The sequence below is a fragment of the Schistocerca piceifrons genome, chromosome 3 (assembly GCF_021461385.2).
Source record: "Schistocerca piceifrons isolate TAMUIC-IGC-003096 chromosome 3, iqSchPice1.1, whole genome shotgun sequence".
In the NCBI taxonomy this organism is placed as follows: Eukaryota; Metazoa; Arthropoda; class Insecta; order Orthoptera; family Acrididae; genus Schistocerca; species Schistocerca piceifrons.
Window position 1 is genome coordinate 373,294,760 of NC_060140.1, and position 24,408 is coordinate 373,319,167.

The 24,408-nt window shown below is 38.4% G+C and overlaps 1 protein-coding gene across 3 annotated transcripts in view; it reads left to right on the forward strand.

Moving 5' to 3' along the window:
• Positions 1–24,408, forward strand: part of LOC124787822 (DNA mismatch repair protein Msh3-like) — a 344,981-nt gene that overhangs the window by 45,934 nt on the left and 274,639 nt on the right. For all 3 annotated transcript variants that reach the window (XM_047254753.1, XM_047254755.1, XM_047254754.1), the window contains exon 4: positions 19,554–19,662. In XM_047254753.1, the coding sequence (XP_047110709.1) occupies positions 19,554–19,662 (109 nt within the window). The remainder of the gene's footprint in view (positions 1–19,553; positions 19,663–24,408) is intronic.

The window sequence follows — 24,408 nt, forward strand, 5'->3', positions numbered from 1 at the left end:
CAAATACTTCAATTAATGATGAAAATGAAACTTGCTATAGAATTGCCTCAGTTTACTGATTGCCACCATATAACAGTTTTGTTGACAACTTAATTGTTGCTGCAGGCACCTACTACTCACCTTGAACTCTTTCTCTCCAGAACAGAAATAGTAAATTGCTTTCCTGGGTTTTATTGTGGTCGTCTTCTTGTATGGTTTGTTTTGTGGGTTTTTTGTAACACAGTTGTCACTGTCTTTGATAATGAATGCACAAAGTTCATTGTTTATTTCTACTTTTCATTTGATGTATGTTACTTTTTGATTACTTTAGTCTTGTTAAAGTATTATTTTTTAAGTCTGCTTTAAACTTACTGTGTTAAGTTCCTCTATCCACTGCTGAAGTTACTTTGTACTATTGGTAAACATTGATGTTGGAGGATCTCTTTGTGCAACTCATCTTTCAGTTCTGAGATTCTCACTGTCCTGATGAAGTCTAATGGAAGCTGAAGCATTAAAAAGTGATAACTCAAACTAATTTCTTCTTTTTGTAATTTCATCCACAACTCACAAATGACCCATTGTACTGTATCTAGGTACTTATAAAGCCAGTTTATGTATTTACTCGATAAAGTCCAACTTTTTTCCCTTTCAGTTAATGATAATTTTGGGAATATCGCAAATCTTTTGGAGAGAAGGTTTGATTTCTTGTCTGTCTGTTTTCTTTTGAAGTACAGCTATTACAGTATAGGCCCAAATTAGCAGATTGTGTGTCAGCAGATATTAACAGGCATTTTCCAAGTATTACTTTTGCTATAAACCTGTACCTAGTAGTTGGATGTGTGCTGCATCATCAGTCCACCGGCAGGCTACACTTTGAGTATTCCACCAATGGCATCTGTACAGGCCAGCCATCAGAGGCCACCTGCACTGGGCCACATGACTTGTGCACATGGCATGGCATGGCATCCACCACGCCATCTACCAGAGCCCTTCTCTTTATAAGCACAGTGCAGTAGGCACTCACTGTCACATTGTGCTCATACTTATTGTCAGCAACTCCTTGTAAGAGTTCTTGGATCATTTCTATGTTTGTCTGTGCACTCTCAACTATTGTTTGCTTTTATGTGGAAGAAGAATAAACTTGGTTCATTGTGGCCCTACTGTCATTTGTATTTTACGGTATGATAAAACTGGTGATGAGTGTAGTGTTCACTCACATTTGCTGATTCTATTTGGTTGTTCCTTTGTTTCTTCTGTCCACGGAGACAGTGCCCCCAATCTCTCCTTGAGCAGCAGCAGGCTCTTGCAGTTGCTGTCACAAACTTGTTGGCCACATTAATATGCAGGCTTCCATTGATGTAACCACTGCTCTTTCCTCCTCATGATGATTCAGCTGAAGTCTGGGAGGCTTATGAGAGGCAGCTTTGGTAACACTTCTTTGCGTTTGGTGTCACTGATGCAAACACCTGTAAGACTTTGTTCCTTTCTTGAATTTTTGCTTGGATCTACCAGTTGTTGTGCCAGTTAGCACCATTACAGGAACCAATGATGCTTTGGTACTGATCACCCATGGTACACAAAACGGGTCAGATCATTGTTGCAGAAGTAACGAAAAAAGCATGCCAAATTTAAAAGAAAGCAAAGTTTTACAGAAGTTCGAAATATGGTGCGTACTTCAATGCGATATGCTTTTAATAATTTCCACAATGAAATTCTGTCTCAAAATCTGGCAGAAAACCCAAAGAGAGTGTGGTCATACATAAAGCACACCAGTGGCAAGACGCAGTCAGTACCTTCACTGCACGATAACAATGGTGAAGTCACTCATGACAGTGCCACTAAAGCAGAGTTATTAAACACGGTTTTCCACAACTCCTTCACCAAAGATGAAGTAAATATTCCTGAATTCCAATCAAGGACAACTGCCAAGGTGAGAAACATAGAAGTAGATATCTTCGGAGTAACAAAGCAGCTTAAATCACTTAATAAGGGCAAGGCCTCTGGTCCAGATTGTATACCAGTCAGGTTCCTCTCGGAGTATGCTGATAAAATAGCTCCATATTTAGCAATTATATACAACCGCTCGCTCACAGTAAGATCCGTACCTAAAGACTGGAAAATTGCTCAAGTCACACCAATACCCAGAAAGGGAAGTAGGAGTAATCCGCTGAATTACACGCCTATATCACTAACGTCGATTTGCAGTAGGGTTTTGGAACATGTACTGTATTTGAACATTATGAAGTACCTCCAAGAAAATGATTTATTGACACACAGTCAGCACGGTTTCAGAAAATATTGTTCTTTTGAAACACAACTAGCTCTTTATACTCTTGAAGTAATAAGCGTTGTTGACGGGGGATGTCAAATTGATTCCATATTTTTAGATTTCCAAAAGGCTTTTGACACCGTTCCTCACAAACATCTTCTAACCAAACTGCGTACCTACGGAGTATTGAACCAATTGTGCGACTGGATTTGTGATTTCCTGTCAGAAAGGTCACAGTTCGTAGTAATAGATGGAAAGTCATCGAGTAAAACAGAAGTAATATCCGGTGTTCCCCAAGGAAGTGCTATAGGCCATCTATTGTTCCTGATCTATATTAACAACATACGAGACAATCTGAGTAGCCACCTTAGATTGTTTGCAGATGATGCTGTCTTTTACTGTCTTGTAAAGTCATCAGATGATCAAAATGACTTGCAAAATGATGTAGATAAGATATCTGTATGGTGCGAAAAGTGGTAGTTGATCCTGAATGAGGAAAAGTGTGTAGTTATTCACATGAGTACTAAAAGAAATCAGCTAAATTTCGATTATGTGGTAAGTCACACAAATCTGAAGGCTGTAAATTCAACTAAATACTTAGGGATTACAATTACAAGTAACCTAAATTGGAACAATCACATAGATAATATAGTGGGTAGAGAAAACCAAAGATTGCGATTCACTGGCAGAACACTTAGAGGGTGCAAAAGGTCTACTAAAGAGACTACTTACTCCACGCTTGTCTGCCCTATTCTGGAGTATTGCTGTGTGGTGTGGAATCCGCATCAGGTGGGACTGACGGATGACATCGAAAAAGTACAAAGAAGGGCAGCTCGTTTTGTATTATTGTGAAATAGGGGAGGTGGTGTCGCAGACACGATACGTGAATTGGAGGGGCAATCATTAAAGCAAAGGCATTTTTTGTTGCGACAGGGTCTTCTCATGAAATTTCAATCACCAGTTTTCTCCTCCGATTGTGAAAGCATCCTGTTGTCTCCTACCTACATAGGGAGAAATGATCATCATGATAAAATAAGAGAAATCAGGGCTCGCACAGAAAAATTTAAGTGCTCGTTTTTCCCATGTGCTGTTCGGGAGTGGAACGGTAGAGACACAGCTTGAAGGTGGTTCATTGAAACCTCTGCCAGGCACTTCAGTTGTGAATAGCAGAGTAATCACGTAGATGTAGATGTAGATGTTGATGGAATGTGTAAGTTATTGTCAAATTATCACCATAAATGCATGCATGTCATTGAGTACATGTAGAGTTCTATCATTGTTATCAAAGCCCCACCAGTCCTACTGGCTTGGGTGGCCAAACTCCATGGCCTCAGTCACAAATGTCAGTTTGTTACTGAATCACATCATGATTCCTATGCTGATTTTATGGTCTGTGACACCATCATTTTGTTGCTCCCAGCCCCATCTTGTGGATGTGGATGTAGACATTAACTGTGGCCTCCAGTGCCTACAAATTGTAACAAACTGTTTATCAAATTGAGAGTGACGGACAATGTGCTCGGACTACAAGGGGACATGGATGCAGCCATGACTTTACTGAATTCATAACTCATAAACTTATGTGGATCTGGGATCTCTGGCATTGCCTCTGCCTATTTGATGTTTGGCGAGCTACAAAAAGCATATTCCAATTTTGGAGCAATTACGGCTCCCGCTATATATAAATCTGTTCTTCGTTCCTTGACTTTTTTCATGGTGGATGATGCTGGCATTGATAATTTGTACCAGGCGACTAGCGCAAGTTTTGGTGTTCTCGTAAAGATAAGTTATTTTATCTTATAAAAACATATAGTTTAGTATTGATTATGTGGTAAATAGGTGAATTAGTGTGCCTTTTAAGTGTACCATTAAAGGTTTCATAATATAGCAGAAAACGCGAAAAGATCGTACAGTCGTATTTTCTGTTTATGTTTTTCCGCAGCAAATCTATATAATTTTGTTTAGTTGTTCTTTGCTCTCTCCAGCAATTTAACTGTAGCATACCGCTTCATTATTTAACTCACATTTCTGGAAAGTAGCGTAAAGTTTAAGTTGTTGTTTCAGAAACTTTGCACTGTTGTTTTTGTTTATACGCAGTTGTGTATAGGCCAAATTTGTGGAACCATATTTTCGTGTTTATCTGTAATTTAACTGACTTATTATTAATAAACTATTACGTTTATCATGAGTGAAAAGTGCTTGACTTGCCGTAGGATTGTTAGGTCGGGGCTTTGGTGTGACGGGTGCTGTAGTCTTTTCCATGTGGGTGACTGTAGCGGCGTGGGACTAGGGGAAGTAAATGAGACTCATCAGTGGTTTTGTAGGATATGTAGTAGAGATAGGAAGATACTAGAACAGGAGGGGAAAATTGCTGCCCTTCAGGCTGAGTTAGACAAGGCCAGGGGAGATTTTGGCAGATTAAGGAGGGAGAAGGGTAAAGAGAGGTGGGAAGTGGCAACAGGCAACAGGAGGAATAGGCCTAGAGCTTTGTCTGATAGCCTCGTGGTGAATGTGGAAAATAGACCTGTTGCTTCAGTTAGAAGCTGGTGAACCTCAAGCAGTTGCAGGTGTAGACAGGGCACAACAAACTTTCAGCAGCAAATTGAAAAGTAAGAATGTAGGGAAATCAGTCAAGAGAAAGAAAGTATTGTTAGGTAGTTCCCATGGAAGAGGTGTTGGCCAACTTTTGCAGGATGAACTAGGATCAGAATGCCAGGTCACCAATTTTTTTAAAACCTAGTACTGGTCTGGAGCAGGTGACAGAGGATTTAGGATAATTTTGCAGAGATTTCACTAAGGAAGACATCATGGTTATAGTGGGTGGGGCAGGTAATAGTATTGACAGAGATCCTGGGTACAGTATAAAGTGTGACCTGGCAAAGATTGCATCAGTATTGAAGCATACTAGTGTTGAGTTTGTATCTGTTCTTGGGTGCCTTGAGCAACCTCATTTGAACTCTTCTGTCAAGAGAGTTAATTTGGGGTTGGAACGGCTGCTTATGTTGGGTGCAGGGTCACACGTTGGTGTGGTTCCTGTTGATTCTCTCAATAGGTGGGATTATACTAAGCATGGGCTTCACGTCAACAGGAAAGGGAAGGGTAAACTGGCTGGGAAAATAGCAGGAAAGTTAAAGGGGGGGGAGGCACTGTCATGTGAGTGATAAAATACCGGTGGTTATAGGGTTCAGAAAAGACCCTTTTTTTAGGGTAGGGAGGACAGAAAGAAACCAAATTTTAAGAGAGGTTAGGACTGAGATAAACCTTCGATTTGAGAAAGAAACCAGAAAACATAATTCTAGCTTATTACATCGGCATAAACAGCTATAGGTTAAGAATTTTCAACAGTCAGCAGTCAATTTTAACTCAGTCAATGTGAAATGTTGGCTATCTTTATTGCAACAAAATATTCTAGGACTGAGAAATAAAATAAATGAATTAATTATCTGCATTGATGAATTAGACTCCTCAAACCCAGCTGACATAATCTGCCTCTCTGAACATCATGTGGCCACTGGTATAGAATTTCTAAGTGTTACAGGGTTTAGGTTAGTGTCTCACTTTTGTAGAGCAGAAATAGAGAAAGGAGGAGTTGCCACATTCATCGGGAACTGTCATAAATTTAAGAACATAGACATTCATAAATTTTTCCTAGAACAGCATATGGAAGCATGTGCAACAGAAGTAGAGTTTCACAAAAAATCCTTCATAATATTAAGTGTATATCGAGCACCTGCAGGTAACTTCAATCTGTTCATAAACCACCTTGAAGTTGTACTGGCCCATTAGCAACCAAAAACAAAGAAATAGTGGTTGCTGATGATTTCAGTGTAGATTTCTTGAAAGACTCTCCCAATAAGAACTTATTTGAGTTAGTAACACTATCATTCAACTTAATTCCCACTGTAAAATTCCCCACTAGGGTAGCCAATTGCTACAAACAGCCATTGATAATATCTTTATAGAGAAGTCCAATGAACGAAATCATGTTACAAAACCAATAGTCAATGGCCTCTCAGACCATGACATGCAGTTCCTTCTGTTAAATGTTAATACTGAACAGGATATAAAATCTGTTAAATCTGAGCTCAAGAGGGTAATCAATAAGCCAAAAATTGATTATTTTAGGACACTCATCAGAGACATTCACTGGACTGATGTTTACAGCGCTCATGGCATGGATGAAAAATATAACACTTTTGCCAATAAAGTGCTTACTTTATTTGAACACTGTGTTCCCCCAAAATTAACCAAGGTTACAGCAAAGTCTACAAAGAAGCCATGGATTACTCAAGGAATAGAGGTATCTTGTAAAACAAAAAGAAAACTAACTGTCAATCCGAAACAGTTCTGGTGTTGATGCTATAGCACATTACTGCAAAATATTAACTGTAATACAGACATCAAAGCAAAAATATTACAAGGAAAAGATAGTCATATCGGATAACAAAATAAAGACAATATAGGATATAGTGAAGGAGGAGATCGGTAGAACCAGACATGAAGAGGGACAAATAGCATTCAGAGTAAATGATTCATTGGTTACAGATGTGTGTAGTGTTGCAGAACTTTTTAACAAACATTTTGTAACTGTTACTGAAAAGATGGGCTTGTCAGGTTCTGTAGATGCTGCTATGGAATACCTCAGACCAGACATTTCAAGTTACTTCCATAATATGAATTTGACCCTAACTACCCCAGCAGAAATAATGTCCACCATAAAATCTTTAAAACCAAAAACATCTAATGGGTATGATGAAATATCAACAAAGTTAATTAAAGAATGTGATTCTGAGTTAAGTAACATATTAAGCTATCTGTGTAACCATTTGTTTATCAGTGGAATATTTCCTGAATGGTTGAAATATGCTGAAGTTAAGCCACTGTTTAAGAAGGGAGATAAAGAAATAGCATCAAATTTCTGTCCAATTTCACTTTTGCCAGAACTCTCAAAAATTTTAGAAAACGTAATGTACAATCAGCTTTATAACCATCTTATCTCAAATAACATACTGTCAAAGTCACAGTTCGGATTTCTAAAGGGTTCTGATATTGAGAAGGCTCTCTACACTTACAGTGAAAATGTGCTTAATTCATTAGATCAAAGATTGCAGGCAACTGGTATATTTTGTGATCTGTCAAAGGCATTTGACTGCGTAAATGACAATATCCTTTTAAGTAAATTAGAATATTATTGTGTAATAGGAAATGCTGCAAAATGGTTCAAATCTTATATCTCTGGTAGGAAACAAAGGGTGTTATTAGGAAAGAGACATGTATTAAGCTATCAGGCATCATCCAACTGGGAACTAATTACATGTGAGGTCCCGCAAGGTTCCATTTTAGGGCCCTTACTTTTTCTTGTGTATATCAATGACCTTTCATCAGTACATTACCAGATGCCAAGTTCGTTTTGTTTGCCAATGATACAAACATTGCAATAAATAGCAGATCAAGTGTAGTCTAGAAAGATCGGCTAGTAAAATATTTGTGGACATTAATCACTGGTTCCTAGCCAATTCTTTGTCACTAAACTTTGAAAAAACACACTACATGCAGTTCAGAATTTGTAAGGGGTGTCCCACAAGTATATGCCTAACATACGATGACAAGCAGATAGAAGAAGTGGACTGTGTTAAATGCTTGGGATTACAGCTTGATAATAAATTCAACTGGGAGGAGCACACCGCAGAACTGCTGAAGCGTCTTAACATATCTCTATTTGCAAAGCAAATTGTGTCAGACATAGGGGATATAAAAATGAAAAAGCTCGCATACTATGCTTACTTACATTCCATAATGTCATATGGGATTATTTTTTGGGGTAATTCATCTAGCCAAGCTAAAGTTTTCTGAGCACAAAAATGTGCAGTAAGAGTTATATGTGGTATGAACACAAGAACATCCTGCAGAAGCCTGTTTAGGGAACTAGGGATACCAGCTATTGCTTCCCAATACATTTATTCCTTAATGAAATTTTTCATTAAAAATATATAACGTTTTCAAACCAACAGCTCAATTCACGGAATCAATACAAGAAATAAGAATAATCTTCACAAGGATTTAAAGTCACATAACTCTTGTACAAAAAGGTGTGCATTATTCAGGAACACACATTTTCAATAACTTGCCAGCAGCCATAAAAAGCTTAACAACCAATGAAATTTCAGTGAATTGGTGTTTGTAAAATGATTCTTACATATCATGTTCATAAAAAAAAGACGATCATTCCACTTGGGACCTGTGGAAGGTACATTAGCTTATTTGTTTCAGTTGTAAATATTTGTCATGTATTATTGTTTTTCTGACATGTTCTACATCCTGGAGGACCTCCTCACTACAAATCAATTGGAATGGATGTAAATCTAATATAATCTAATCTTCAGTCTGGATGCTTTCAGTGCTTTTGATTTTTTTCTCTTGCAGGTATAGTGCACTTTGTTTCCAACCAGGTCCCTTACCAGCTGTTAGATTCTCTGTACTCTAGGTTGTTGTCTATTTTCTCGGATGGGTTAGATTGTCCAACCAATTTTGCAGCCCACATTACACTGAAATCTATGGTGCTGCCACACATTTTTTGTGCATACCATATTCCAGTGGCTTTTTGTGATTAAGTGATATTGGAATTGTACAAGCTGACATTGTTGGGGGTCTTAAAAACTATTATATTGAGTAAGTGGTGTTCACCATCATGATTGTTAAAAATTTTCTGGCCAGCTTCATCATTGCAGTGACTTTGGAGTTTCTGTTAACTCTCAATCTATTGTTGACACCTAACCTTTGCTGTGTTTGGACAGGTTATTGGCTAAACTCACCAGGGTGCAGTTTTTCTCCAAAAGTGGTTTGTGTGAAGTCTATTTAAACATTTTGTTGGATGAGGAATCTAAACTACTACTTGTGATTACCACACCCTTCAGTTTGTACCACTATCACCACCTTCTGTTTGGTGTGGCTCACACCCTGGTGGTTTTTCAGCATTTTTGAAACAATTGACAATGTCTGTTCCATAGTGCATCATCTATCTCAACTCTTGGGATGATGTCAAAGCTCTGCCTTGCCCTCCAAATGTCAAAGAACTTCGAGCATTTTTAGGTAAAATTGCTTACTATCACAAATTTATTCCAGGTGCAGCTGCATTGGCCCAGCCCCTCAATGAGCTGCTCCACAAGGACATTACTTTTCAGTGGACACCAGCCCGCAAGCATGCATTCATGCTTTTGAAATCTAAACTGCCTTCTGCTCCTTGTCTGGCTAATTTCCATCCTGACCATCACCTGGTTTTGGCCATGGACACCTCTCAGTATGGGCTCAGGGTCATTCTCACACATCAATATGAGGATGGTACCAAATATCCAATACCTTATGCATCAAAAGTGCTCACAAGTTGAAAAAGAGGTGCTCACTATTGTCTGTGACTTCAAAAATTTACATGTGTTCTTGTGTTCATCTAAGTTCCACCTCGTCACTGACCACAAGCCCTCGGTTTCTTTGTTTCATTCCTCTGCTTCATGGTCCAATAAAGCAGCACATTGCCCCCAATGTTGGACCTTGTTTCTGTCTTCCTACAACTATGGAATATATTTCTGGTCTATCGTGCAAGATGCCTTTTCACTTAGATGTTGAGGTGCAATATATGGTGAATGGATTTCTATTATGGGTTCCTGGATCACAGCTGCCGTCACCGCCGATCTGGTTGTGCATCAAGTTGTTCACCTCATTCAGCGTAGTTGGCCAGTCAGACCTTTGGGAATGTCTTCCGATTCTTGACAAAACTATTTTTCCCTCCAGCACCACCTTTTGGTGTTTGGTGATGGTGTTCTCTTAGCCACGGATGGGCTGTCTTGCTGGGTTGTGATCCCAGCTGCCCTACAGCTTAATATGTTCCAGATCCAAAATCAGGGACATGGGGTGGGGAGAGTCTCATGTACCAAGCTACTGGCCTGTCAGCATGTGTTTTGGCATGGCATCAATGATGACAATGTGCAGCCTGTTTCAGTTGGCGCTCTGTATGCTACCCAGTAGATGGTGCCAGGGGCGAAACTCTCTCCATGGCCCACATCGGAGCATCCTTGGGAATGCCTCCATGTTGATTTTGCAAGACCTTTCCTAATTTCTTTCTGTTTGTTGGTTGTCAGTGCTTTCTCTATATGTCCATATGTTATCAACAGTCCTTCAACATCACCTGCAACTATGATTCAGGACACCTCCAAAATTTTTCCAATTGAAGTATTGTCTTTTATGCTGATGACAAATAATGGTCCACACTTTGCGTCTCAGACATTCCACGATTTGTGCACACGTCAAGGCACTTGCCACATTACTGCTCCTCCTTTCCACTTCTAGTCTATCAGCAAGGCAGAATGTCATGTCTGTATGTTCAAGGATCAAATGAAGAAGTACGTTGCGGAGTCCTCCTTGGATGACACCTGGACACATTTCTTGAGTTTCAACAGGTTTAGGCTGGTGGGGAGTTGGAGTCTGGCTGAGATGCTCCATTGTCACCAGCCATATGTCCTCCTGCATCTACTCGTGCCACTCCACAAAAGCCCGTTGGCACGATCCTTGTCGCAGTTCACCCCTGGCTCTGTGGTTTGTGTCATCATGATTTGCTCCTGGCTCCATGGTTTGGGCTTGAGGTTCGGCTGCAGACCAAAGTGGATTCTAGCCATGGTCCACAGCTGTTAAGGCTGGTGCATCTGTATGATGTGCACCAGTGATGGGCTGGTGGTGCACAACTACGACCAGCTGTGCCCTCACTCCACAGTGAGGGCTACAGATCCGACGCTGCTGCCTCCACCTCCTCTCTCAACACCTGTCCTGGTTTTGCAGGGGGTCACTGCTGTGGAGGCAGACATGTCCTCCTTGTGGATGTTGCCACCTCCTGCCTCTCCTCAGGAATCCAGCCCCCTGGTGCCTGCTATCTGCTTTTCCTGCAATGCTTTGCTGCCACTGGCAATTTCGTTGCCTGTCGGGTCAGTGCCTTCAGGTCATTCAACACCAGTGCTCCCAGTGCCTCCAACTGAGGACTGGTGCCTCCATCGTCATCACATTTCCATCACATCCAGGAACCGGACATTGAGATGCAACCAGCACCTAAGTCACTGGTTCTCTCTAATGGTACTTCACGGGGGAACAGCTGCCTTACGTGTCCATAGCTACACATCTTCCATTCCTACTCACTGGTTCCGACCCATAACATTTGGATTCCCGACTCAGCAACAAGCTACCAGTGTCCTACACTTCAAATATCCTGTCAATGGCATCTGCGCAGCTGGCTACCAGATGTCACATGCAATGGACCCCCTGAGTTGTGCACATGGCAAGGCATCTGCTGTGCTGCCTACTGGAGCCCTCCTCTTTGTAAGTGCAGTGCAGCAGGCACTCACTCTCATATTGTGTTTATGATGATTGTCAGCAGCTACTTGTATGAGTTCCTGGTTTGTTTCTATGTTTGTATCTACATTCTCAGCTGTTGTTTGCTTGTCTGTGGAGTAAGAATAAATTTTGATTCATTGTGATTGTGCTGTTGTTTTTGTCTTATGTTAGGAGTCAATCTTGTCTCCAGTTTCCACCTTTTCTTTGTGTCTGAATCAGCTTCACACATCACATTATTACTTTGGATCTGTCATCATTTTCATTGCTAATTATATGTATTTTTAATTCAACTCTACGACTGTACAAACATTTAAAGGAATGTAGCACTCTTTTGCAATTATTGTTGTTGTGCCATCTGTCATCTTGGTGAAGAGATGGGATGTGTGTCAAACAAAGGATATTATTTGTTTTCTTCATAGTCCTATAGTTTCGAGTTGTTTTGGTTTCTTAATATTCACTGTACTTCCCCAAAATTTCCAAATAGTTTTGTTTAAGGAAGAACAATCTCTGATGTTTCTGTTATTGCTTGAAGCTCTTGTCTTTTCTTTAATATTTTTGATGCACCTGCAACATCTTTTCTGTTTCATAAATGTCTTCATTAAGTAATTATCCCTTTTACCTATGTCCACATAATCTTAATTTTTTAAGATGCTGACCTTGTTGCTTAATTTCATCTAGTTTATGTTGCTTTTCTTAAATAAATTATTGTATTCTCCATTTGTGATTGCCTTGCTGATGAGTTTGTTTCTTTCTAGTATTGTGTCTGCTTTGATTCTGCATCTTAAACGGTTTATGAACACTTGAAATTTAGAAGTGGTTTGTAGCCATGAACCTATTACAGCTTTTTAAATGTTTGATAAAATATTATCAGTTTCATTGTAAGTTCCATTTAGTTCTTAAAAGGTCAATTTTTTGTTTGTTTTCTTGTGGTAGAGTGTAGTATGAACAACCATGTTGTTATTTTTGACAAATTCTAGTAGCAATGACACCTATCATTTCTGGTATGATAACTCAGTTTTCCTTAGGAGAATGTTCTTTAGTTTTGTCCAGCTTTTGCATTAAAAACTTCCATTATCATCCTTCACTGGAATTCACTGCCATTTAGCAGCTTCTGTAAATGTTCATAGGTATCTTTTACCACTTCATCGAAGTGTGAGCATTTTGGTGAATGGACTTGTATTCCACTGCAACAAAAAGTGTGTTCTGACTGTAATTACATTTCATCTTCCTTTTTTGCTGCACTTCGAATAACACTACTGTATCAAATTTTACTTTGTGCATCTCCGCTTCTAACTCCACTAACGTATCTTTGGAACCCAAATTTCAGCATTTTATAGGCCTACAATTAACAGTTGTAGAAGCAGTTGGATCCTTGAGGTTTATGTTACTGCCTCGTCACCCAAATTCCACATTTCAAGGTGTATGTGCTGTGTGATCTGAATCCATTTTTTTGTTCCTTTGGTCCATTACTTTCAATGCTCTTCCACCTCAGCCAGAATAACAACAATCCAGGAACTCACACATGGCAGTTGGTTCTCTGACAGTCCTATCTGTGACACACTATCATGCCCAAACAGTTTGATGAGACACTTGAACAGTGCTAAGCCTAACAGAAATACACTCACAGTAGTCTCATCTGCGCCAGTGATATACCAGCAGCTACCTCATATCATTGGTAAACTGAATTAACTGATGTATGGGAATTCAGGTACATCCATCATGGGAACAGCTATTCTTTCTAATGCACAAACATGTTTCAGCACTTTTGTGCTGTCATCAGTGGGTACTTTTATTCAGGTTTGCAAAATGCAAACATGTTGTAAGTGATAATTACACAGGCCAATGAAAAAATTTGTTTGAAAACTTTTTTTACTTCGATAGCTGATCTTTATAGATTTTTATGAGCTGAATCCAAATCTAGCCTTAGTTTTTTTTGTACCACCCATAGTTTTCGAGCAATATGCTTTTTATTATATAATATGAAAACCCTATGCTATATGGTAAATGGGGAAATAAATGAAATGCTTTGTTACAACATAAGCATGGTTTGTATGCTACTTAAAACAATGATATGTATTAATAGAGGTTTCACGTGTCAGCTGGAATTGGTGTGTATTTTCTTTCTCCTTTTTCTTTGAAGCTTCTTGTATGGCTTTTTCTACGATGAGTCACTTGCTGAACTTCTTGGTGAAGTGACCAACAGTAGTGTCCCCCATCATGTTGATGTTCCAGTGGCCTTGGTAATGTTTTTCCATCACTTTAATGTCCTGGTGAAAATGCTCTCCTTGTTCCTCACTAACATCTCCTATATTGTCCGGGAAGTAATCAAGGTGACTGTTCAAAAAGTGAACTTTCAGGCTCATTAAACATCCTAAAGTTTTAAATTTCTTTAACATTGTAGCTATAATAGAAACACATTCTGGGTCTTTTTCATGTCCTAAGAACTTTGTAATGACTTGCTGAATGATACTCATGCTTCTTTCTCATTTAAGGTCATTGTGGATTCAAAGTTATCATCAAATATCAATTTTCTAATGTCAGATCCAACAAAGACACCTTCTTTTACTTTAGCTTCTGAAAGGTATGTAAACTTTTGGCAGAGATAATTAAAACATGGTCCATCTTTAGGCAAAGCCTTTACAAACTGATTCATTAGGCCTAACTTTATATGTAGAGCTGGTAGGAGTATGTTTTTTTGATCTACAAGGTTTATGCTTAGAATGTTCTTCTCACCAGGTTTTAAAGACATCCTCACATTCCATTCTTCTGTACCAGTGTTGATCCCTAGCCCTACTGCCCCCATTCACATAAGAAACATGGAAAATTGGTAAAGCCACCTTTCTGACCAAGGAGCATGCGTGTTACTTTTTGATTGCCTCATATCATCCAACCATGAGCAGAACAGCCTATTTTATTTAGCACTATTTCTAAGTTTTCGTAGCTTTCTTTCATATGTACAAAATGTCCAACAGGTATAGATGCATACATTTTATCATTGTGTAATAAAACCACCTTTAAACTAGTTTTGGATAAATTAATAAACAGCCTCCAGTCTTCCTTTTTGTATACAATACCAAACTCATTCATCTGACTGGGAATGTCTGAGCAATACACTAAATCTCCTTCTTGTTGAAAAAACTTGTAAAATTGCTGCCCTCTGTTTCTATACATGTAGATGCTGGTTCCAACTGCCAATAAGTTCTTTTCTTTTAATCTAGAGCCAAGCAATTCAGCTTTTTCTTTCGTTAAGCCCAGATCCCTAACCAATTGTTAAGCTTGGTCTGAGTAAACAAGTTTGGCTCTAGAATTTCCATATCACAATGGAATTCGTCATCATCAGGTTCATCTAAATCACATTGTACATCAGAAAATACTTCTGTTGGAACAGAATTTAAATCATCTGGTGGTTCAGGAACCTGCAAATCTACACCATGCCCTACTGGTCAGATAATGGAAGGAAGGTTAGGGTAGCTTATTACCTTCTTGTTTTTCGAATTGTGGCCAATAATATCAACACTGCAAAATTAGCAATCATCAGAGTGATTTCTTGGCTCCCTCCATATCATAGATACACCAAATCTAAAGGCTTTTTTCCCCTTTTTGGACCATTTTCTCAGATCTCCAACTCACACATAACATACCTTATGTGGCACTGAAGATTTATCTAGATTGCCACAAATATAACAAAAACTGTCAGCAGAGTTTTTACAACCATGATTAGACAGTGTACTGAGCACATGTACAGGAAACAGGAAAAGTGATGTTAGGTTGACAGTAAACAAAACACCATCTGTTAACACAAAAATAGAATCGACCTTTTTTTGCCAGCAAATGTTTTTCAGCAGTGCTACCAACATCATCTACACTCATTACACCTCCTTTTTAAATTATTTTAATTATATAAAAGTTGTTAAATTCTTTAAAAAATCAGTTAATTTAATAAATTTAACTGTAAAATGTGAAGAAATGGTTGGTGATACAGTTTTTGAAGTATCATATTTGGATTTCCCACCCTAAAAAAAAAGAATAAGTTATTTTCCGCAAAAAAGTTTTTCCATTGTTGGCGTGTGTTATTGGAACAAAAATTAGATTAGAAATACAGGGTGATTATAATTAAAGTTAAACTTTCAAACCACTGTAGAAGTAACACCACTGGTCAGAATGACGTCAAATTGCAATGAAATAGTATCGGAGAAGGGGGAAAAAGTATGGCAGAAGAAAAATAAATAGTTACAAAATGTAGCAATAGATGGCGCTGTAAGCACCATAATTTAGTAGTGGTCAACTACAAATGACAAATGAATCATACAACAACGCCTAAGGTACACATTTGACTTTAAACAAACTGTACTACTCAGTGTACATGGGTGTACAGGTGTGATACTGTGAATTATGTAAGCCCATCCACCATGGCAAGATCATATCACACTGGATGGGAAAAATCCATTTTTAATTGTTCTGAGACCAAAAACTGCATAAAAAGAATCACTCACATATGTTTTTAATTGTCCTGAGGCCAAAAACTGCATAAAAAGCATCAATCACATTGGTTTTTAATTGTCCTGAGGCCAAAAACTGCATAAAAAGCATCAATCAAAATCAAATCGGATTTTTAATTTCCATGTGACTGGTGCAAAACGTGTTCAATATGCTATCTACCATTTTCTGCAACAAGTTGAAATCGAGAAACAGCATGTTACACAACTGATCAAAGTGTTTCCGGGGTCAGATTCAGAATGTGTTGTGCAATGCGTGTCTTCAAAGCAGCTGAGTGTGCCATCAGAACACTGAACACAACATCTTTCAGATAGCCCCACAGCCAGAAGTCACACGGATTAAGATCAGGTGATCGGGATGGGCAGGCTGTAGGCAAGTGGCAGCTGATAATTCTAGCATTTCCAAAATAGCACTTCAGCAGCTGCTAAACTGGATTTTGTCCGCAGCTCGTGGTCTAGTGGCTAGCATTGCTACCTCTGGATCACAGGGTCCCGGGTGTCGTTCCCAGCCAGGTTGGGGATTTTTTCTGCTCGGGGACTGGATGTTTGTGTTGTTCTCATCACTCCATCATCATTCATGAATGTGACTAGATTGGACTGTGTATAGATTGGGAATATGCACGGGTTTTGATGACTGTGAAGTTGAGCGCCCCACAAACCAAACATCATTATCGTTAACTGGATTTGCAATGTGCGGAGGTGTGACATCTTTCATAAAAATGATCCCATCCCCACACGCACGCTGTCGGAGTACTGGAATGAAGTGGTTGTGTGAAAGACACCGATAGCATTTACCAGTGACGGTACAGATAACAGGACTGGAAGCACCTGTCTCTTCGAAAAAATATGGCCCTATGATAAATGATGCCATAAACTCGCACCACACAGTAACTTATTCAGGATGAACTGGTACTGGTTGATTTGCTTGTGGATTTTCCGTTGCCCATATTTGACAGTTCTGTGTATTGACATATCCTGTCAGATGGAAGTGGACTTTGTCTGTCCACAAAATGTTCCACGGCCAGTCATTCTCCACTTCCATGTGAGCAAGAAATTCTAAAGCAAAGGTCTCTCTTGTTGGCAGGTCAACAGGAAGAAACTCGTGGACATGGGTAATTTTAAATGGATAGAAAAGAAGAATGTTTTGTAGATTTTAGGCACCGTGGTCGTGGTTATGTCCAATGTTCTGGCAATTCTCTGTGCCCTACAAGTTTGCACACCACCACTCATCTCCTCCTGCATTGCTGTGGCCACCGATTCCACTGACGTTGAATCAATTTGTTTCCTCACTCTGCCAGGTTGCACACCAAAAGAACCTGTATTTTTGAATTTCTGAATCATTTTCTCCAGGCCCACGGCAGTCATTGAACCAGTGCCTTTTTTCAAATCCTTCAGTGACTGGAAGTTCTGCTGAGTGATGTGTGCACAGTCATAATTCTTGAAAAACAGCTTTACAAGCAGAGCGTGATCCTGCATTGAGACAGTCATGGCAAATGTCTCAGATGCGAAAGGAGGAAAAGCCGTGTACCTGGTGTGTTTATACCAACTTCAGTGGGTCGTGCGCATGACAGGTGTTTTCATTTACATATTCTGGCACATACAGTGCCATCTATGATCAATTTTCACACTATTTTTTTCTTCTTCCATACATTTCCCCCCTTCTCTGATAATATTCCATTGCATTTTGAAAGTTTAACATAAATTGTAATCATCCTGTATTTTCTGACTGTTGCAATTATTACCTTATTCTTCATATTGTTAGGCTCAATAGGACTTTATTTATAGTATTATACATCTTACCGTCTGCAATGAAATGATCTTATTGTAAGTTTGGTTGATGATTTACAAGTGAAGGAGGATTTTTTAACTTGCCAACCAAACTTATGAAACATCATTTCACTGCAGATGACAAGATACATGGTAATGTAAAGAAGGTCCTACAGAACCTAATATTCCAGATAATAAAGTAATATTGCTAACAGACATAAAATGCTTTTAGGTTAATTTTTGATACAGTACCTGTCACTCAAAACATGGTTGCAGTTTAGAGAAAAGCACTGATGATAACAAGTAAAGATGATGAAACATGTATAACTATTAGAATGAATAGTTGTACTCATCATAGGCACACCTGAATCCTCAAAAATTAGTGGGCAAACGTGTTGAGTGTTGGAGCTTCGAAACCAAATAATAATTATAGACTGAATAATTTACTCAGTGATCTACTGGTTAATTTTTTTATCATCATTGTTTCTGCATTTCAAGTGTTCTTTGTGACAATAGTTGGTTATTTCTTTAATGTCATGTTCCATTCTTTTTGTAACAGACTATCTTGGTTTTTTACTGTACAGTGGCTAAGCTACTGGACTCATATTATTAAAAGAGCAACAGGTCACAAATCCATATCTAGCATCCTGACTTACTTCATATATTGGTTTCCTATTATATCACTTGAAGCAGATTTAGGAATGGTTCTGTAAGGTCATGATTAATGTCCTCTATCCTTAACAAGTCAGAGTATGAGCTCAATCTCTAATGGCCTCAACATCTGTGTAACACTGAACTTAAAAAGGGAATGATTAATGACAAGTTATTGAGGAATTGTCTTCAATGTATGAGATAATATTTTTTTTTTTAAAAAAAAAAAAAAAAAAAAAAAAAAAAAAAAAAAAAAAAAAAAAAAAAAAAAAAAAAACCCATTTCTCAACTAACTTTTGATGTGTGTCCCTAGCTAAGACCAGTTGACTTTTGATTCAACAACTCAACATCAGACGTAGCTGTAGGAAGTATCGAAGTGCGCAGACTTGCTTTGTGCTGATTGACTGCGTTCCTGTATTTAGAAAGCAAGCCAAATTGTAAATATCTTTCATTGCATACCACTGCAGATGTTTTATTTCAATAAACTGAAATGCATTTGGTGACAAAAAAGGCATTTTCTTGTGGTTGCAAAGATGAATTTAACATACCTTCAGTAAGCACTAACAGGGGATAACAAACGTATACAGAGAAACACAACACAAATGGTCCCAGGTTCGCTTGATCCATGGGAAAGTGTCACAGAGATCCTCAAGAAACTGAACTGGCAGACAATTGAAGATAGATGTGAAATATCCCAATAAAGCTTACTTACGAAGTTTCAAGAACTAATTGACAATTATGAGTCTAGGAATATACTACAACAACCTATGTATCCCATAGGGATTGCACGGAGAAGATTAGTCTAATTACAATATGTACAGAGCATTCTTCCTGCACTGCACACATGAATGGAAAGGGAAGAAGCCCTAATAAATTGTGCTCTAGGAGGTACTCTGTGGCTTACAGACTATTGATATTTGAATATTTGCTGTATCATAAGCAAGTTGGTAAGTTAGAACAAAGCTTTTCTTTTGCATTTCTGTCTTTTTATGGTGAAAATTTTCTTTATGTGATTGCAGATAGCTTCAAAGCTGCTGGAAATTGCAACATTTCGTCTTCATAATTTCCTGCAGGCATGCGTACCTGTAGCTCGCCTAAAATATTATGTCTACCAGTTTGTAGAGAAAGGTAATTTATGACTTTATTGCTTTCTGTTGATAGAAACCTGTAATTTATGGAGTTTTTATTAGCTGAATTACTTGTAAAAACTGCTTACATCTGTTTGTGAGCAGCTTTTTGCGCAGTAGATATTACTTAGCAGAGCTTAAAATTTTTAGTACATAACATGATTCCTTTTCTGTCCCTAATTATGTTTCTGCCTATAGGAGGTTGCCTCTGTTCTTTCTTTTTTTCTTTTGTAGAATTCCTCTTATACAAAGTATTAACCCTTTAATCTTACCATTAGGATTAAGAAAAAAACTATTGTTGTTGATTACTTTATATTATGATGTAAAAGGAGGGTTATTTTCCAGACAATCATTAACTGCTTGATACTTGTTTATAAGCAACATAAAGTTATTAAAAAATAGTTTCACCCTCACCTCGTTCATTTCAAAGTGGAGAGGCATTCATCACTGCTAATACACATATAACTATAATATAATGCTAGTCTTTTCTTTGTGTAAAAAAAAGAAAAATAAATTATACGTAGATCCTTGCAACATGTCAATGAAGATGGACTTCATTTAACAGTATGTGGTATTAAGGGAGCTTAAATGCTTTATTGCATTGGTCTGTGTGTATTTAGCATTACATACCTATAAAGAAAATTTCAAAAATTGAAATTAAATAAATATATGTAAAACAAGTTTTTATTTCCTAATAATGCCGCACAACACATAGGTACAAAGCTTAATCCATACTAATTTTATAAATGTGAAAGTGATGTTGCCTGTTACACTTTCATGACTAAACTGCTGAAGCAATTTTGATGAAATTCCTTATGGAAGTTCCTTCAATGTGGAGGAAGAACTAGGGTACTTTAGAAAGTTTGTAGTACAAGGTATTTATTGATTCGAAGAATGTAACGTGAAAAATGGAACAATAATTACTCTTTGGAAAAAGCTTTTGACTCTTTGACTTCTGAACTTTATCGTATTTGTGACACTGCTTTTATTCTTTGATATGCTTTATATAATACAATTCAATGTAATGAGTACAGTACTTATATGATCCTCAACCTGTGTAATCCATACTTCTAATATCACTCACAAGCCTGTCGCAGTTTAGCCACTGAGAGTCACACTTCTTGTATAGCTTCTGAAGTGGTTGATGACTCTCAATGAAGACATGTTTTAAATGCTGTACAACAAAGAGAGAGATGTTGTGCTTTTATATATGGAACATGGGAGGCTTTTAGTGAGTCGGCATTTAATTGTGACATGCAAGTGCAGCCACTGCAAACAGGTAGAAGCATGAATGCAGTTGACATTGTAGCACGTACAAATATTATAAAATTCATGCTATACTGAATTACAAATTATTTATTCTCATTCTTCATCAGTGTAATGATGTTTAAAAATTTTAGGAACTCCACATTTCATTTTAGTACCATCTCTCTCTCTCTCTCTCTCTCTCTCTCTCTCTCTCTCTCTCTCTGTGTGTGTGTGTGTGTGTGTGTGTGTGTGTGTGTGTGTGTGTGTGTGTGTGTTTTGGCTATAATAATGTAGCCTTCTTCAGAAATGTCACAATATAAAATTAAAACATGCCAGATATTGGCCTTGTCAACTTAAAATGTTAGCACTACAATACATAGTCATAAGACTGCGTCACTTCTACTAATGTTTTGCTGACAGGCCTCACAAACAAGCCAGGCAGGTGGGCCACAGGCACTGTGTCGTAACTGGGCACCGCGGGCAGCGACACAGCGAGCTCAGCAGGTGGTCACACGCATGTGTGTGCAGAGTAATACTGACTTAAAACGAGAAAATGTTAACTGAGATTACTATGGAAAATAGTTTATTACAATAGTTTGAACTATTAATGACATTAAAACCATAGGTCACTGAAATTACCATTCCATAAAAGGCAACAGACATATAACAAGTGTACTGTACATAAGTAAGAATAAACATTAATTGATAACATTATTTGTTACAACAGCTAAAAATGTTACTGGCAAATGAACCATAATATCGAAAGGTACAGCTCTATGAGAGGCAAATGATGTTATATAGCGTAAAGGAACCTTTTAATAAGAAAAGGCCATAAGTTAAGGTTAACAGTGCCTGAAACATGTGGAACTTAGCTAAGAATTAACGACTATAAATGATAATGAGGACAATTGTCTCATAGAGCTTAGTGGTTAGATATACAATATGTGATCAGCAATTAATACATAAGAAAACCAGTAGGCTGTATGTGATAGCCAGCTACTGACGTAGATAGAAGATCATGTAACTAATGGATTTATCCGATAATAGGTGTGTGCAACACCACAAAACATTAGGAAGACAGTATATCCAGTGGACTTATATGCAAACTTTATGAAGCTCTTAAATATAAATACACCATTTGATGTGTAGCAAATTGTGAAACAGCTTTGAACATAGGTTAGTGTATTAAATATGCAGTGTATAATCAGGGAATACCCGAAGCTACTAATAGGAACAAGAAGGCTGTATGTCAAGGCCAGGTATTGGCATGGATAATAAGCAGTGTACAATATTAGATTTAACCAGTTAATAAGTAATACGTAGGGATGTACCAGGCAGTTATAAGAAGTCATGTGTATGCAAACTTTATGAAGCTCATAATTAGAGATACACCATTTGATGTGTATCAATTATGAAAATGCCTTAAACTTATAGAAAGTAACAACGATTATGTGAAATGCGTATGTAAACATAGATAAGATTGGTTGGTTTGTGCGATTAAAGGGACCAGACTGCTACGGTCATCGGTCCCCATAAAGATAAGAGGACACTGGCATCGGCCAATATAGAAAGGCCCACATCATCCTGGTAGATGAAGGAAGGGTTGAAATCCTTCAAAGAAGATCTTATTTTTCAACTACAATTGGTCATAAAGCAAGTTGCCTATATCATAAAGGAGGTACACTGCATATTTAATACACAACCTATGTTCAAAGCTGTTTCACAGTTTGTTACACATCAAATGGTGTGTTTATATTTAAGAGCTTCGTAAAGTTTGAATATAACTCCACTGGATATACTGTCTTCATAATGTTTTGTGGCATTGCACGCACCTATTATCCCATAAATCCATTACTTTATATGATCTATCTACGGTCTAATAATGTTATCAATTAATGTTTATTCTTAATTATGTACAGTACACTTGTTATATGTCTGTTACCTTTTATGGAATGGTAATTTCAGTGACCTATGGTTTTAATGCCATTAATAGTTCAAACTATTGTAATAAACTATTTTCCATAGTAATCTCAGTTAACATTTTCTCGCTTTAAGTCAGTATTACTCTGCACGCACATGCGTGTGACCACCTGCTGAGCTCACTGTGTCGCTGCCCGCGGTGCCCAGTTATGACTCAGTGCCTGTGGCCCACCTGCCTGGTTTGTTTGTGTGGCCTGTCAGCAAAACATTAGTAGAAGTGACACAGTCTTATGACTATGTACTGTAGTGCTAACATTTTAAGTTGACAAGGCCAATATCTGGCATGTTTTAATTTTAATTTTATATTGTGACATTTCTGAAGAAGGCTACATTATTATAGCCAAAACCTACGAAAAGTTTCTTTGCTTATGCAACTGGAGGCTGAAATTTAATATAATTACATTTTACAGTTGCTGACTGCTGCACCATGCTAAAAATATGCCACTCTAATCGCTTTGTAAAGGAGATGGGTGGGTTCCTTCTTCAGTGTAGGCTCGTGCTTTATTTATAATTGTAAGTTCGTGCTTCATTTCCGAGCGGTAGTTGGAAAATAAGTTTCCCCTGTAGACTGTGGGCAGAGTTGGGTAGAGGTCAACCGCGATCAAGCAGATGGCGCTGTCGCAGTGCCTGCGCAAAGTGGGGGCCAGCCGTCCAGTCTTTTCTGGAGCTATTGAGAGAAGGTGCGTTTTTGAGTCATGGTCAAAAGCAGAAGTGAGAGTTGTTATCTGCTATGAATGGGCACATGGAGTAACAGGCACAGAAATTCATAACTGCCTTGTTGAGGTGTATGGGTCAAGTGTGATGTCGAGGCAGATGGTGTGGTGATGGTGCCAGCAATTCAGTGATGGATGTCAACAAGTGCAGGAGTGGAAACATCCATCATCACCTGTCCGAAAGAAGTTCAAAAGCACTCCATCTGCAGATAAAGTGCTACTCACCGTTTTCTGGGATGCCAAACAAGTTTTGATGCTGGACTTTCTGGAGGATGCAACCATCAATGCTGCACGGTACTGTGCCACTCTGTAGAAATTGACAGAGGTGATTTGGAAAAAGCGGTCTGGCCTTATTAGACCTGGCGCTCTGCTGTTGGATGACAATGTGAGACCACACAAGGTGACGGCAATGCAAAACCATATTACAACCCTCGGTTGGGAGCACCCTCACCATTCGCCTTACAGTCCGGATCTCACACCGAGTGAGGTCCATCTGTTTCCTGCTTTGAAGAAGACTCTTAGCGGAAGGTGCTTTGGCAGCAATGCTGACATCAAACAAGCCGTTCAGTGCTCTGATTTTTTCCTGGAAGGCTTTTTGAAGCTTATAAAGCGGTATCACAAATGTCTCAATGTACTTGGAAATTATGTAGAAAAATAAAGATGTGTCTTATCTTTAATGTCTCATTCTCTTTTTTTTCCTTTCACACACAACTCTGACCACAGTCGACAGGGGAAACTTATTTTCCAACTCTCCCATGTATAATGACCTTTTATTCCTTCTGCTCCTCCCCTCTCTTCTTCCTCTT